The sequence below is a fragment of the Schistocerca cancellata genome, chromosome 9 (assembly GCF_023864275.1).
Source record: "Schistocerca cancellata isolate TAMUIC-IGC-003103 chromosome 9, iqSchCanc2.1, whole genome shotgun sequence".
Taxonomy (NCBI): Eukaryota; Metazoa; Arthropoda; class Insecta; order Orthoptera; family Acrididae; genus Schistocerca; species Schistocerca cancellata.
Window position 1 is genome coordinate 179,015,546 of NC_064634.1, and position 16,511 is coordinate 179,032,056.

At 37.7% G+C, this 16,511-nt stretch overlaps 1 protein-coding gene across 1 annotated transcript in view; it reads left to right on the forward strand.

Moving 5' to 3' along the window:
• Window positions 1–16,511, forward strand: part of LOC126100451 (cubilin) — a 771,806-nt gene that overhangs the window by 68,119 nt on the left and 687,176 nt on the right. The window contains exons 8-10 of the mRNA XM_049911056.1: window positions 8,890–9,016; window positions 12,321–12,515; window positions 13,351–13,494. Of these exons, the coding sequence (XP_049767013.1) occupies window positions 8,890–9,016; window positions 12,321–12,515; window positions 13,351–13,494 (466 nt within the window). The remainder of the gene's footprint in view (window positions 1–8,889; window positions 9,017–12,320; window positions 12,516–13,350; window positions 13,495–16,511) is intronic.

A 16,511-nucleotide genomic window follows, 5' to 3' on the forward strand; every position in this document is an offset into this window, starting at 1 on the left:
TAGACGCTCATCCTTATCCATCTTATGAACTTTAAGAAGGCCATAAAATCTCAGTGGTACTGCAACTCGCACTTTTCAAATTCTTATGACTTCGTTTGGTAGTGATGCAGCATTCAGAAAGGGTACCGTTCTTATTGCCATTTTGTTGGTAGGATCTTTGTTAATCTTCCAGTAAGCACCAGAACTAAGTGGACCACATATCTTTTCATTGTAGACTTCCTGAGGCAAAAGGAGAGTAGCACTACCTTTATCAGCACGCAGGATGACTGTGTCAGTATCCTCATGCAACTTTCGTATCACAAATCTCTCTCCCTTAGAAACTTTACATCTTTGTGTACGATGTTTGTAATTGCTCGGCAGCTTTCACGTCTGATATCTTCAACTGAATCCTCTGACAGGGGTCGGGCAGCTTCTTGAATGGGACTGATGAAAGACGATATCGGCAAAATCTTTGGAGTAGAGGCAAAATTTAGCACTTAGGCAGATAACATGGCTTCAACCAGATCCTTACCCATCAAATTTATGAGAATACGTCGAACAACTGAGCCCACCTGAAGAGTCTTGTCTAATCGGTTGTACTTGGCAATCTGTTTTTTTGTAGACACTTGGCGAACCCAGTCAGTCTTAGCCAATGTCGTGCCATCAATCCATTCCCATGAGTCAGTAGATAAAACAGTTGCTATCTTCAAATGCAGATGATACAGGTGTTCAGAAACAATATCCAACTTCCGACGAGTAAAATGAATTCTTTCTCTGACATTAGCAGCCCTATGTAATATTCTATTTACTGCATCATTCTTGACAAAGTGAACCAACCTTGCAAATTTTGTAACAGCTCCGTGGTACTGGCAGTTCAGTGAAAAACTTAAGGAGCTCAATAGTCTTGCTCTCCAGTGCCATAATTTGTCCAGACTATGGGCTCATGAAACCATCTCCTCCCCGAAGAGGTACTTGATGTGCATTTTCATCTTCTCATGGGGTAATGAATAGTCCATTCAATTTCGGGCATGCAGCCATGCAAATAAAAATTTTTCCATGATATTTCGGCTGCATATGTCCAGCCATCCTCAGAGTGAGTCGCAAGACTGATGACAAAGTGCCTAGCGTGGCCTTATATGCTCCACTGTGGCAGTGCTGTGCATGTGGGTCACAAAAATTGGTCAGTGGCAAAGATATACGCTTAAAAACGCACCACCTGTGGTGAAGGTGTACAGACATTCGATTCATTTATCGAGATGGTTTCATGGGTCCATAGTTTGGATGAATTATGACACCAGACAGCAAGAGTATTGTGTTCCATAAGTTTCTTAGTGACCCGAGACCACAGAGTTCTTCCAAAATTTGCAAAGTTGGTTCACTTTGTCAAGAACAGTGCAGTAAATAGGATTTTACATAGGGCTGATTCTGGTATTGTCAGAGAAAGAATTCTTTTTACTTGTCGAAAGTTGGATATTGTTTCTGAACATCTGTATCATCTGCTTTTGAAGATAGCAGATGTTTTACCTCTTGACTCATGGACTGGTTTGATGGTACAACATGGGCAAAGTCTGACTGGGTTTGTGAAGTGGCTGCAAAAAGACAGATTGCCAAGTACAGCTGATTACACTAGTCTTCTCAGGTGGACACTGTTATTCAGCATATTTTGATAAATTTGATGGGTAAGGATCTAGATGAAGCTACATTATCTGCCTCTATTCCAAAGACTTTGTTGATGTCATCTTTCATCAGTGCCATTGAAGAAGCTGTCCGACCACTGTCGGAGGATTCAGCTGCAGAAATCAGACATGATAGCTGCCGAGCAATTATGCACCATCGTCCACAAAGAAGTAATGTTTCCAAGGAAGAGAGATTTGCGATACAAAAGCTGTGTGAGGATACTGACACAGGTAATGCTACCATCCTTTTGCCTCAGAAAGTCTACAAGGAAAAGATATGTGGTCTACTTAGTTCCGGTGCTTACCGGAAAACTAACAAAGATCTTACCAACAAGGTGACAATAAGGACTGCTGCCTTGCTGAATGCTGCATCACTACCAGAGGAAGTCATAAGAGGTTTAAAAGTGCAAAGTGTAGTACCACTGAGATTTTATGGGCTTCCTAAAGTTCATGGGATGAATAAAGATAAGCATCTAGAGAATTTGTCTATGAGGCCTGTAGCGAGCACTGTTAGTTCACCAATGTACTTTCCTGCCAAATATTTAGCATCCGTATTAAAACCATTGGTAGGAAAATGTAGTCACTACATTTGTAATTCTGTGGATTTTATTCAGAGATTTAGCAATGTCAGGCTAAATAGTACGGATACACCCGTTAATTTTGATGCGGTATCATTATATACGAAGGTACCTTTAAAGGACTCTTCATCTCTTATTGTTCAACATTTTGATAAGAACATGACGACCTTATTTGAACATACTTTCGTCTTATTTTCTGTTTAATGGTGTATTTTATGAGCAGATTGATGGAGTTGTTATGGGAAGCCTCATCTCTCCTCTAATAGCTAATTTATTCATGAAAGAGTCTGAGGACAAGGCATGGGACTCAGCAAGTTTTAAACCAGTGATCATCTGGAGGCATATGGATGACACATTTGTAGTGTGGCCATATGGGATGAATGAAATACAATGATTTCTTGAGCATTTGAATTCTATCCATGCGAATACCAAATGTACTATGGAAATAGAAAAAGATGGCTGCCTCCCCTTTTTGGATGTTATCGTTTGCCATGAAGTTGATGGCACATTAGGACAGCCATGTATCATAAACCAACACGGACACATCTATATCTGTAAGGCAGTAGCTGCCATCATCCTTCACAGACCATAGTTGTCCTAAGACCTTAGTGCATAGGGTGCACTTTATATCCGATAAAGATAATTTGCAGGAAGAGTTCACATATCTGAAGAGCATTTTTAAAGTGAATGGATTTTCTCCGCAATTTGTAGAGCATTTAATTTAACACCTAGAATGCAGGTATGTGATGAGGAAGAAGATAGTGATTCATTCAGATCAAGTGTGTTTTTGCCCTATATGGGTGCTCTTTCCTTGGAGAGAGGCCGTATTCTTGAGAAATACTGTGTTAAGGTGATCTTCCAGCCTCCCACAAATATTGCATCTTTACTTGGCTCTGTAAAGAACGATTTATTGCTTCATAAGGTGGATGTGTATCAGATTGCTTGCGGAAATAGTGGGAAGTCATACATAGGTAAAACAACATGCACCATTCATGAGATATGTGTGGAACATCAAAGATAGACTCACTTATCACAGCCAGACAAGTCAGCTGTGGCCAAAAATTGTATTGATACAGAGCATTCTATGAACAACAGTGATCTGAAGATTCTAACATCCACCTGTTCCTTTAATGAAGCTGTGGAGATTAGATTAGCTAGTAATTTAATAAATAGAGAAAATAGTTTTAATTTTGACAAAGCTGGAATCCAGTTCTTGGGGTAATTCAACTGCAGAGAAGTTGTCATGGTGTCACTGCTGCCGAACACACATTGATAAAAGAATTGAATGTCTGTAAGCCTTCATCACAGGTGACGTGCATGTGTAAGGGCATATCTTTGCCACCGTGACCTGCATGCGCAATACCGCCCCAGTGGAGCATATAAGGCCGCACTTGGCACTTTGTCGTCAGTCTTGTGACTCACCCTGAGGATGGCCAGGCAATATATGGCTGAAATATCAGTGGAAGAAATTTTATTTGCACAACTGTATGCCTGAAATTTAATGTACTGGTCTTAAATTATCCCCAAAACTCTCACTGTTTTAAACTTCAGGTTTTAACCAGGTTTCTGTACCTAGTATTGTGTGAATTCCACTGCTTTTTAGGTGTGCTTTAAGGTCCGTCACATTGTTGCAAATGCTTCAGCACTTAATGACTAGGATTTTAATACTGTCACCTATGAGAGGCATGTTTTTGGATATTACATTGATACATCCCGGTTTCATAGAGCTGGACTGGATAGAGAGTCGCCCAATCTAAAAAACTCTCATGTGCACCCCACACAGAGTCAGCAATCCGGGTAGCAGCCTCTGAGAATGCACATCTAATCCATTTATGGGGACCCTGCAGTTCTCAACCCCATGGTGCAAGTCTAGAAAGTCACAACCTAGCTTGTCCCAAAACCTTGACAATGTCTTGTCCAACTTAAAACCAGCTGGCCGTGATCTGTTTTGGGGACAATGCTGCAGATTGCAAGCTTTGTTGAAACGTCATAGCAGTGCTGGTATTCTTAACCTTCTCTGCTAATTGCTGGAATGATCCAAGTATGACCATTGAGCACAGATTATAGGCTTCAATTCTTCCAGCATGTGCTACAGTCTGCTGCTGGTTGCACTGTGTTCCATTAATGACAGCCAGAACAGCCTCTTTAACATGCTGAGTGAGGCTCCTAGTCATGCACACTGAGTGCACCTGTATTCCTTCTCATCCATTGCTGCTGTTTCCCTTAGGGATACCATTATTCACCTTACATTTGAATTGCTAATGATCGATCAGTTTGCGTTCACCTCCTCGTAAGACAGGTCGCAGCAGGTTTCTCAACAGGTGAAATGAATCTCACTGGCTCAGTTTCAACTTCAGTATAAGACAGCACCTCGAGCTTAAGGCTCAAGACAATAGGTGTCAAGTCCTGAGTCCCTGATTCCTGTCTCTACCATACAGGACACTTAGAACACAATCAAATGGGCAAGTAGTGGTGGATCCTGTATTTCCTGCAGAAGAGAGGTTAGTACTTGTGGCACATTTGGTATTTCCAGTACATAAGTGTCAGCAGCCCTTCAACACACCTATTTGCAGCAGCTTCCAATCGCCTGAAAGTAGTCAGGGCAATTTCCAGTTGCTTACAAACAGCAACCAACACATCTGTTGTCCAAGTGGGGTAGTAATGTGCTTGGTGAAATATTTAACAGAGCAATAGCGAAATGACTTTAAACTAAACTTGCTGACTACCTTTTAATTTTTGTGTCTGAGGTGGCACTAGTCTTACCAGTACCCTTTTAGAAGTAAAGTGATTAACACCCAAAATGAAATATCTATTATGGCAAATGGAAAACTTGTACATGTTTTACCATTTGCATGCATGTCTGAAAGGGCAGACACTGTTGACAATCTGCAGCTGTACGAAATAGTTCAAAATTTATTCACTGAGTGTGATTTCCTTGATACCAGCTGTATTAAGTATTGATCTACCTATTAGTGGCAAATGAAAAAGTATTTATCTACCTATTAGTGGCAAATGATAATTGGTGTGAGACCAGGACTCCCCGGACTGACCAAGACTTCCATATGTCAACACAGCCTGTGTCCTTATATCGTAGTCCACTGAATTAAGGATGTAGACAGTGTGATATATAGAAGTTTGGGTCGGACTGGGGAGCATGCGGAGATAGCTGAAATGGTTAAGGTGACCGCTCACAATAAGTGGGAAATCTGGGTTCCAGTCTCGGCACAAATTTTCGTATGTCACTATTGTGTTGTAAATCTGTACCTAATACAGCTGATATTTAGGAATTCGCATTAGCAAATTAATTTCAGATCTCAGGTTTTACTGTTTCACTGAAATGTTTTTCAGGTTATGCTCCATAATAAATTATATAAGGCAGACAATATATACATCTTCTAAAAGAGAACACTAATGTGTCACGATATGTTGCTTGTTTACAGTAACTGCAAATCATGTACACTGATTTACTACAAGCAGATTAAGAAAGAATTCTTGTAACTTAGGAAAATTGTCGGAAATATACCTTTTGTTCACTTAGATACACAGTGAAATTAAGGAACTGTTGGTTTTGAGTTAGGATAGTGTTGCCAGAAGTTTCTGAAAATCACAGGTTAAGTTTACAATTGAAGAAACAATAATGCACAGATATCACATTTCTGAAAAACACAGATTTGGTTTACAATTGACAGTATAGTACTCCACAAGTTTTTATAAAATCAACTTAAAAGAAAACTTGTTTGAATTTTATGTTAAGTTTTTGGACCTAAGGTTTTGAAATGGGTTTGTCTGGTGCACATGATTTAACCTGCAGACAATAGAAATATCACAAGTTGTTTTATATAGATGAATGTAAGTCAATAAATGTGTGAATTGCATGGATTTGATAGTACTATTGTGCCAAAGTTGAATGCTGCAGTGAAAGTATTCTACATCCCTGAAGCAAGAAGATGTTTGAACGAATGAATGAGTGAGCATTTCAGTGTAGATGTTAGTGAAACAGTGTCTCTTTATCCTGTAATAGTTACATCTTTGTCTCTGATGAAACTGAGACTTTATGAATACCAAAATTTAGTGATTCTCTTTATTTCATTCTGGCAATAACTTTCCATGTATTCTGTTGTTGAATACTTTGGAATTGAGTTTTAATAAATTTGTTTGATTTTATCCTTTTACCTATCTTCAGAGTCTCTTTCCAACCAGATGTGTATGCTGCTGGAATAAGCTTGCTTGTGAGCTGTATACTTCGTAAAATAGTTTTTATTATGTTATTTTTATTTAAATATAGCTTCTGCTTTTGTCATGTTGAGATCTTTATGTATTCTATCAATTCTTTACGTATTCTATCAATTCCTTATTGTAGCTGAGATTGATCATAGAGAGCTGACAGCTGATTGCAGTGACCGTGATAACAGAAATATATACTAATATGAGATAATATGTACAGCATTTGTGTCTTGTTAACAAATGGTGGCGCGGTTGACACACAATAGGGATCCTCTCACCATCTGCCACAGTTGGCTGCTGTAAACTTGTGGAAATACACCTTTTCCCAGTTGTTACTATTAGCTACTTTAACAATAGTCATTTTAGGAACAAATTTGCTACCTGCTGCCATCTGTTGCATTTCCTACTCAAAATTTATGGGAAAAACTCATTCTATCTCATTCAAGAATAAGAATACTTAGCAACTTGAGATGTGGCTTTTCTTTTTTTGTACAGGGTGATTTAGCTGCCCCTACTGGTGTCATTTTATCAACTCACAATGTTATATCTGACCTTCAAAAACTACGTGCAAGATTTTCATATTCTCTTGTTACATACATGCAAACTATTGGTTCTACAGAACAAAAAACAGGATCTATTTGTAGGAAATTTAATGTAATTATATTTTGTACTGTGATAAGTTTTTGCTGGAGGTCAGTTTTCAAGTTATAGAGTTAAGGAGGTGCTTCGGGAACTGAAATGGAAATCTCTGGAGGGAAGTTCTTTTTGGAAAACACTATTGAGAAACTTTAGAGAACCAGCATTTAAGCTGACTACCGAATGACTTTGCTGCTGCTAATACTCATTGTGCATAAGGACCATGAAGATAAGATATATGGGATTAGGGATCATATGGGGGCATTTTTCCATCACTCTGTTTGTTAGTGGAACAGGAAAGGAAATGACAATTAGTGGCACAGGATACCCTCTGCCATTCAACATATGGAGGCTTGTGGATTATCTGTGTAGACATAGATGTACGTTTGAGAAAAAACATACAAAAGTGACCTTCAAATGCATCCCCTCTCCTACCAGTCAGGATTTGTAATGTATTGTTCAAGGGTCTCCCTCTAACACTGTACAAAAATTAGTGACTGCATGAATTATTACCCTTAAAAAAAGTAATGTTTATACAAATTTTACCAAACTATTTAGTGAATTTTTACAGCATAAAATAAATGATTACATTGTTGTATTAGTCAGGCCTTCTGACTACAAAACTGCTGTGCTCATAACGATTCAGTTTGGATCGAATTGTCAACATAATTAGTTTTAACATAACATTTACAAAAGTCATTTTTCTTTCATTACCCACACGGGCATATTTAAATTATTAATGTTAATGAAATAGCTGACTATGCTGGTGGCATAGTAGCCCAACCAATAGAGACCAAAAAAGATCAAATATTGGGTGTAGTTGGAAAATTTTGTACAGTGCTAGGAGGGAATTTTATGAGCAATGTACTCGAAATCCTGACTGTTGAGACATGAGTGTTGGGAGGGGTGGAGGTGTGTTTGAAGGTCACTTTTGTATATTTTTCTTGAATAACTTGAAAACCATTGCCTCCAACAATAACGTATCTCAGTACAAAATTTAACTACATTAAATTTCTTACAAAAAGGTACTGTTCATTTTTTTTCTGCAGGACTAACAGTTTGTGCATAGAGGGTATGAACATCTTGTGTGTAGTTTTTGAATGCCTGATATAACATTGCAGGTTGCATAAAATGGCATTGGCAGGGGCAGCTGAATAACTGTGATATTATTGTGATTCGGAACTCATTTCCTACAGTTCTCATTTATTTTAAACATATAATTAACACTATTTTTTAAAGTCCTTATTCATTTAAATCAATAATTCCTTTAACTCAGTTATCTATTCAATATATATATATACTTTATTTTCCATTATTCTTCGGTAAATCATTACATGTCACCACCAGTTTCAAATCTGGATCTGCATTTATGTCTCCTTACTTTTTTTTTCTTTTAACATTTTCATTTTTAGTAGATTCTAAGGAATTCTGCTCTCTTCTGTGCAGGAAAGCCACAGTTCACAGAGCTTCTATAGCCACACCACAACAAGCCATATTACTTAGGTATGCCCTTGCAGAATATGCAGTTCCAGTATGGATGTCATCCACAGGTGCCCTCAGAATACATATGAGAAATAATAAAGTACATCCTTGACAGAATTAACAAACAATTTTTTCCCTTCAGTAAATTTGAGTTGACTTCACTATTTCTTTGTCAAGTTCACAGCAGTTATTATTCGGCAGTAAGAAATCATAAGAGATGTGTGCCACCCACATTGTGGGAGATGCAGGTGACTACTCACTGTTTCTTCAGATGCAGCAACTTATGTACAACAAAAGAGTTATTGTGTTTTTAGGGTTCTCGACGTTGTGGTGAATGTCCAGCTGGCTACCAGGGAGATGGTATAACATGCACTCGAGTTGGCATCTGTAGCATCAACAATGGAGGCTGCCATGTACTTGCACGCTGTGTGGAGAACTCTGGTAAGATTTTACCCTGCTTGACAGTGAACTTCATCATAAAAAATTAGCCAATGGTAAACTTGTGAAGGTTATGATTATGTAATGTATTGGTGCAGTTAACAATGCACACCCCATCCGTTTTCCTCATTGTGGCTTATGCTGAGAACTGAAGTGGCAATATGGATATACACCTCTCTCTCTCTCTCTCTCTCTCTCTCTCTCTCTCTCTCTCTGTGTGTGTGTGTGTGTGTGTGTGTGTGTGTGTGTGTGTGTGTGTGTACTAGAGTAGTCTTTTCCCTTCTTTGTTCATTGTTTTATCATGGAATTTCCAATATTGCAAGATATTTGACTTACTGTCAGTCTGATTGTTAATATGAATAAGGAATCCTTGGGGGATTCACAGATGACCTTCTCCATTCCAACCAACATGAATCCCAAACACATCGACCTTGTGAAACCCAACTTCCACTTTCCTCATGTGACGTACTGAAACATTGGTATTAGGGCATTCATGTAGATGCAGTATTTCTTGATTTCCAAAAAGTAGTTGACTCAGTACCGTACCTGTGATTATTATCAAAAGTACAATTGTATGGAGTATGAAGCAAAAATTGTGAGTGGATTGAGGACACAGTAAATTTTCTTGACTGGAGAGCTGTCAGCAGTCTTAGAAGTAACTCTGGGTGTGCTTAGGGAAGTTGGATGGGATCTTGCTGTTATTGCTGTATGTTAATGATTGTGTGAGCAATATTAATAGTAACTTCAGAGTTTTTGCAGATGATGCCATTGTCTCTAATGAAGTAATGCCTCCTGAAAGAAGCAGCATACATTTTCAGTCAGATCTTGACAAAATTTCAGAGTGGTGCCAAGATTGGCAATTTCTTTCAATGTTCAGAAATATAAAACTGTGCATTTCGCAAAACGAAAAACTACAGTATCCTTCTACTACAGTATCAGTGAGTCACAGTAGGAATCTGTCACTCATACAGATAACTTTGTAGGTATATGTTATGGAATGATCACACAGGCTAAGTTGTGGGTGAAGCAGGTGGTCTTTCTGGGGAAATGCAGTCTACAAAGGAGAGTGCGTAGAAATCACTTGTGTGACCCATCCTAGAACAGTACTAAAGGACGCATACCAGATAAGACTAACAGAGGGTATTGAACACATATAGAGAAGGACAGCATGAGTGGTCACAGGTCTGTTTGATTCGTGTGAGAGTGTCACAGAGATGGTGGAGAAACTGAACTGGCAGACCATTGAAAGTAGACATAAACTATCCCAAGAAAGCCTACTGACAAAGTTTCAAGAACCAGCTTTAAATGGTGACTTTGGTAATATATTACAACCCCCTACATACCACTTCTACAGGGATCATGAAGACAAAATTAGATTAATTATAACTTGCACGGAGGCATTTAAACAATCATTCTTCCTGCACTCCATATGAGGAGAAACCCTAATGACTGGACAATGAGAGGGACCCTCTGCCATGCACTTCACAGTGGTTTGCAGAGTATAAATGTAGACGTAGATTTTGTGTATTGTACTTTTATATATACTTTTTGTAACATTGGCAATATGATGAATATATCAATTTCAATCCAAACTTGAATTCAGTTTTTGAAACTTTTTTTTGAATGAAATGTCTTACTTGTGCATTTTTGTGCTACTTTTGTTTGAAGTCCTTGTACACCTAGCGTTATTCGTTTTGTATTTTCCATCATTTCATAATATGTTTCCATTGGCCTGTGCTATTACTATCAGCGTAACTTACAATGTCTCACTTCTTAGTTGTGTATATGAGCATACTGTATAAAAAAGTGACTGATTCAGGAAAATTGGCCTTTTGTTATCGCTTTGACATATTTTGCAATCAGTGTGAAATATCATGCTGGTATATTAATACATTTGCTCCATCAATATTACATTGTGCTTAACAGAACTAATTAACATGTGAACATTTTCTTTCCTTCAAAAATGTTTAATTGAAACAAAAAACAGTTAAGAAAAGTTATTATTAAGAGCAAGAGCCACACAACAACCTGAAGCTTATTTTCTTACTACATTTAACCGGCACAGCATCATATTAGTGGCCACATCATGACCCATAGGGTCCCAATGAAAAGAAAATTGAAATTATTAAAATTATAGTGCATTAAAATAAGAATGGTATTAGCTTCATAATGACAAAACAAAACCTGAACTCACCTGTGATTGTGTAAGCAATAGGAAGGGAAGTGCCAGTGTAAAAAATTTTATGAGACTATGCTCTAAGTGGTACGTCTGATAGTGTCAAAGCTCTGTGGAAATACATTCAGTTACATGTGTAGGTTACAATATCTTAGAAAGCAGCTGAGGACTGTGTAAGTTGTTTTTTGTAAGATGAGGATTCTAGTGAGAAATTGTTTCATTTCATTTGACTCTCATACACAGTGCTTTGCCAGCCCTGATACAGCTCGCACAAAAAGAAAATAATTTTTAAATGAATTTCTAATGCTGAGTAAAGGACATGGTGGTCTAGCAGACAAGAGTGCTAGACTCCAGTCCAGGAGGTTCCACATTCAGTCCTGCGTAGGAGTGGCAGTTTTTCATCTTTCCCGTTCCTCCCGGATGGCCCCAGGTGCACTCAGCCTGCTATAAAAATTAGTACCATGGGGCCATCTCAGGGCTAAAAGGCATCTGTGGTGATGAGCTCATCATCCTTCTCCTAGTGCCACACCTAATGGAAGGCCGCACTCTATCTGCAATCAGGCCAGAAGACCAGACTGTACTACTACCACACCTTCTCTTTGTATGTAGAGTTGTATGAACATGCTGCAGAATCAGTGTCACAAAAGGAAGATCTCCATGATGGAAGAGTCTATCCTTATGATGCTGCTGTCTACCAAGTTTGCTATCCATAAATTATGATATTCTAAAGGGAGCCGGTTGTAGATTATAATAATGGCAGCCTATCTGCCGTCATGCTTTGTCCGACTGTTCTTGCCTTCACTTCATGGTTGTGATCAGATGCGTTGAAATTGGGGATAAGCAACTGCTTGTTGGCCATTGCATCCTTAACAATGAGATTCATACACTCATTATGTTTGATGCTGTGTTTGCTGATATGCAGAGAAAGTTTATCAAAGTTCCATACTGTTGCACCTTAACCATCTTATGTATTATAAGCTATAATTCTGTGGTATTGAGAGCATGAGATATTCTTGTTGTATTGTATGGAAATGTGTATAATAATTCTCTCACTAAGATAAGTGATAGTTTTTGTTTTTATTTTCATCTATTGGCCTAAGCTACAGTGATAGTTTTTGTTTTTATTTTCAGCTATTGGCCAAAGTTACGCTCAGTGTTTGTGTCCATCTGGTTATGTGGGTGATGGGATAGGCCCTAACGGATGCACACCAATGCATTCAGGTGGTGGGCCAAATCCATGTGCAAACAATCCATGTGGCTCCAATGGTCATTGTATTCCTGCACCTGGAAACTCATACACATGTAGCTGCCTGCCAGGATACACAGGTATTTTATAGACTACTTGTATTGTGAGTCAGTTAAATTGGACATACAATGTAGGATGGCAGTTTTCAATAGTGAATAACCTGATAGCGTGAAATGAATGAGGTAACTCCACATGTGTTTTGCAGTTCATGGAATGCTTCTGACATTGCACATTGAGTTTGGAATCTTGGAAAGTGAAAATATTTTTACTTAATATTTTATTGTCACATTATTAGTGTTAATTAGTTTGAATTGTCAGCAAACAAAAACTCTGACAGATGTGTTACTGAAATTAGTAGTTTGTTCAAAAGAGTGAAAAAACTTGGAAGATATTTTACAGTTTCTCTTTTCTCGAGTAAAAAGATCATCTGCTGTATCTTAGGACTATACATAACTTAATTTTATGACAGCTGGTTATTCTGAGATTGGCACTTGCTACTTTTCACACTTAATTGTAAAACTAATTATGATAGCCAACAATTTTGTTTGATGGGAAACATCAATGACTTCATAAAAGATACTGCAGTCTAATTCACGGAAATATAGCTACTAATAGACAGTCATTGGTGATATTAAAATCTATTTCGGAAGGACTCAGAACAGAAATATAAATTGTACTTTGAAATGCTGCCTGTATAATGTAGAATTTATGAATGTTTGTATACAATAACTTTACTTTACTTTCATTGGATGAGAAAGGTTTTAAAACTGTGTATACAAAATATATAGCTTATAGCTCTCCTGTAACTTGTTCCACAGTGTAGCATAAGAGCAACAAAGATTTCTGGGATGACTAACGGCCAGATTATATCAGTCCATCACCGTCAGTATTCTTCCATCTCTTTTCTTTTTAAAGGTGTGAGGTGTACACAGACAGTTGATGTGTGCAGCCCCAATCCATGTCAAAATGGTGGCACCTGTATGCGGCAGGGTCTTACAGGATTCACTTGCATGTGTACAAGCAGCTTTACTGGGGCTCACTGCCAGGAGAGACAACAACGTAAGTCATTTTCTCCTGAAAATTGTACACCACTAGGATTGTGTTCACTATATGCCTGTATTTTGTAATGGATCATTGGTAGTATTGTGGCTTGGACATTCATGAAATAAGTGTCAACTTGTAAAATACCATTCACAGTAAATATGAACTTCAGGTACCTATTTTTTGCTCCTTTAATGCATTTGCATCTTTGTCTACAATCTGTGTAGTGTTCTTGCAAAAACAGGTAATATACAAGTAATTCACTCTTGACAGAAAAACATCACAGTATGATACAAATAATGGAAGGGATAAGAGTAACAACTCACTGTATATGTGATGCATTCAGAGGCCAATAAGCTCATAGCTCATAAACAATACTGAAAACATATTTCTAGATGTTTTCCCATCTTTTGGGCATGCATCTGGGACAGCAGTATTTCTTCTTCCAGTATTAGTGTCATACCCATGTACAGTTACTCCATGTATGTCTTTGAGTCAAGTGGTTAATGTAGTCACTGACTCTTCTGGAAGATGGTGTCAGCCAACATATCTGGTGAAGAAATATTACTGTCTCAAATACATGCTCAAAAGTTGGTGGACTAAAAGACTGAAAACGTTGCTAAGCTTTTCGATGATGTCCTTTGTACAGGATACATGTACCACACACAAACCCATACACACAAAACGTACAATGACACCATAATTTATCATGGGAGATTATCTACTTTTCATACAGAGTACACATTGTTATGCCCCCAAAGGCTATTTGTTACTAGCTATCCATAATATCAACTGCAAAACATTAGAATAGAGTAGAATGGAATAGAGTAGAATAGAAAAGAATATTTTTATTAGCCTTTCAGTATTTTTCATACAATTGGCTTCGTCAAAGTTTACAGAGGGTTTTAGTTTCAGTACGATATTCAAATAGTTACAGAAAGGGGAGAAAAGGAACTAAAGACCTTTTCTTCAGCATTATGTAAAACAATGTTTTATACAATAATTAAATACACACATAAGAAAAGAATCACAGTAAATAAGTAGCTTATATAATATCAAAACATTTTCTTCATAACTTTGGTAAAACATATATTTTGATGATTAGTTTCTAAGAATTCTTCAGTTGTATAGAATTCGTTGTTTTTTTAGCCAGGTTTGCAATGTGTTCTTATATTTATTTAGTGGTACTGTATGAGCTGAGCATGGTAACTTATTGAAAAATTTTATGCTTAAGTACTTATAGTTATTATGGACTACAGCAAGTCATGTGGAAGACAAGTCCAGCAGGTGACTGTTTTTTGTACTGTGTGCATGCACATCACATCCCATGTTCAATTTTTTCAGATTTTCTCTGGCATATATTAAACAGTTATATATGTACATGCTTGGCACTGTCATTACGCCAAGAGATTTAAAATAATTTCGGCAGGACTCTCTGGGTGCTAACCCTTCCATGCACCTGATTGCTTTCTTCTGCCATCTGAAAATACATTTAGCCCCTGGGAAGTTATACCAAAGCAATATTCCATAGTGCAGTTGGAAATGAAGAAAAAAAAATAGTATGAGTGGAGTAGCAATTGTTGCTCACACTGTTTCTTAATTTATACAATAAGAAAAGTATTTGTGCTAGTTTACTACATAGATAATTGGTGTGTCCTTCCCATGAGAGCTTTTGGTCTATGATTAGTCCAAGTAATTTCACTATTTTGTTTTCATTTTTAGTTACTTTGAGATTAAATATTATTTCTTCTGTTTTTGTTTGATCAGCCTGATACCAGTAATTAGCCATTTGCATCATTTCTCTATTTTTGTCCAGTACACTCAGTAAGTTCTCTCCTGTACTTATTAATGTCATATCGTCAGCATATAGTATGTTCTTACATGGTATGTAATTCGAGAAGTCATTAACATAGACAATGATAGGTCAATAAGTGTTCCAGACATTGATACCCTTTTTTCATACCCTTCATAAACATTACTCACCAAAGCTTCTACCGCTTTTACAGATGATAGGTGTGACCTGAAGCCAAACTGTTGTTCATTCAAAATTTTGTTGGTTTCAAAATACCTGTGTATCTGCTTATGCACACAATTTTCTACTAACTTGGATATGATTGGTACTATTGAAATGGGTCTGCAGTTATTTGGGAGGTTTCTTTCACTTTTTTATACACAGGCAATGTAACTGTGAGCTTAAGACAGTTGGGGAATATTCCTTCATCAAGTGCTCTGTTTGATAGTGAGAGATGTGGCATTTTAATTTCTTTTGCTATACATTTTATGATGAGATTACTGAGTCCATAATAGTCTTCTGTTTTGGAATTACTTAATTTGTTTATTGACTTAATACAGCAGGATTAATATAATGAAATTATAAGACTTTAAATGTATTAATATTTCAGAACACTCACCACTTAACAACCTGGTTCATTCCTTAAACGCGTGCCATAATACTGGCAAACACTATGAGCAAATCAGTTCATTATTCTTTACAACTCCCATAATGATCTATCTATTTGCCCTTCTCTGTGTACAATTGAAAGGACTGTTGGAGCAAAGAATTATACATCCCATAAAGGAATTACAGTGGAGACATAGCAGCTTGGCTTCATTCCGCATACGACTGTATAGCTACAGTGTTCCTGCCTGTTAAGTTGTACAAATGGTGCTGTGTGACTGTGATGAGAGATTATATCATATGGAGTGAGGGAGGGGAGAAAACATGTAAGGAGAGGGAGCTAGGGTTGGAGGGAAGGATGGCTGACAGTTGGAATGGAAAGACAATACGGGAAAGTCACAGAGGTGAGCTTACTCTGGGCCTAGTAGGGAGATTTAAATGTGGTGCACATTGATGTAGAGAAGTCTACAGGAAAGGGGAGACAGAACAGAGGAGGAAGAGAGAGTTTGTGATTGCAGAATGAGTGCATTCATGAGGACAGGTTTGTAGGTGGGTGTGTAACAGGGGTTTATGGGATCAAACGATGTATTGTAGGGACAATTTTCAAAAAAAGGATGGGATTTTGAGGAGAATCCAG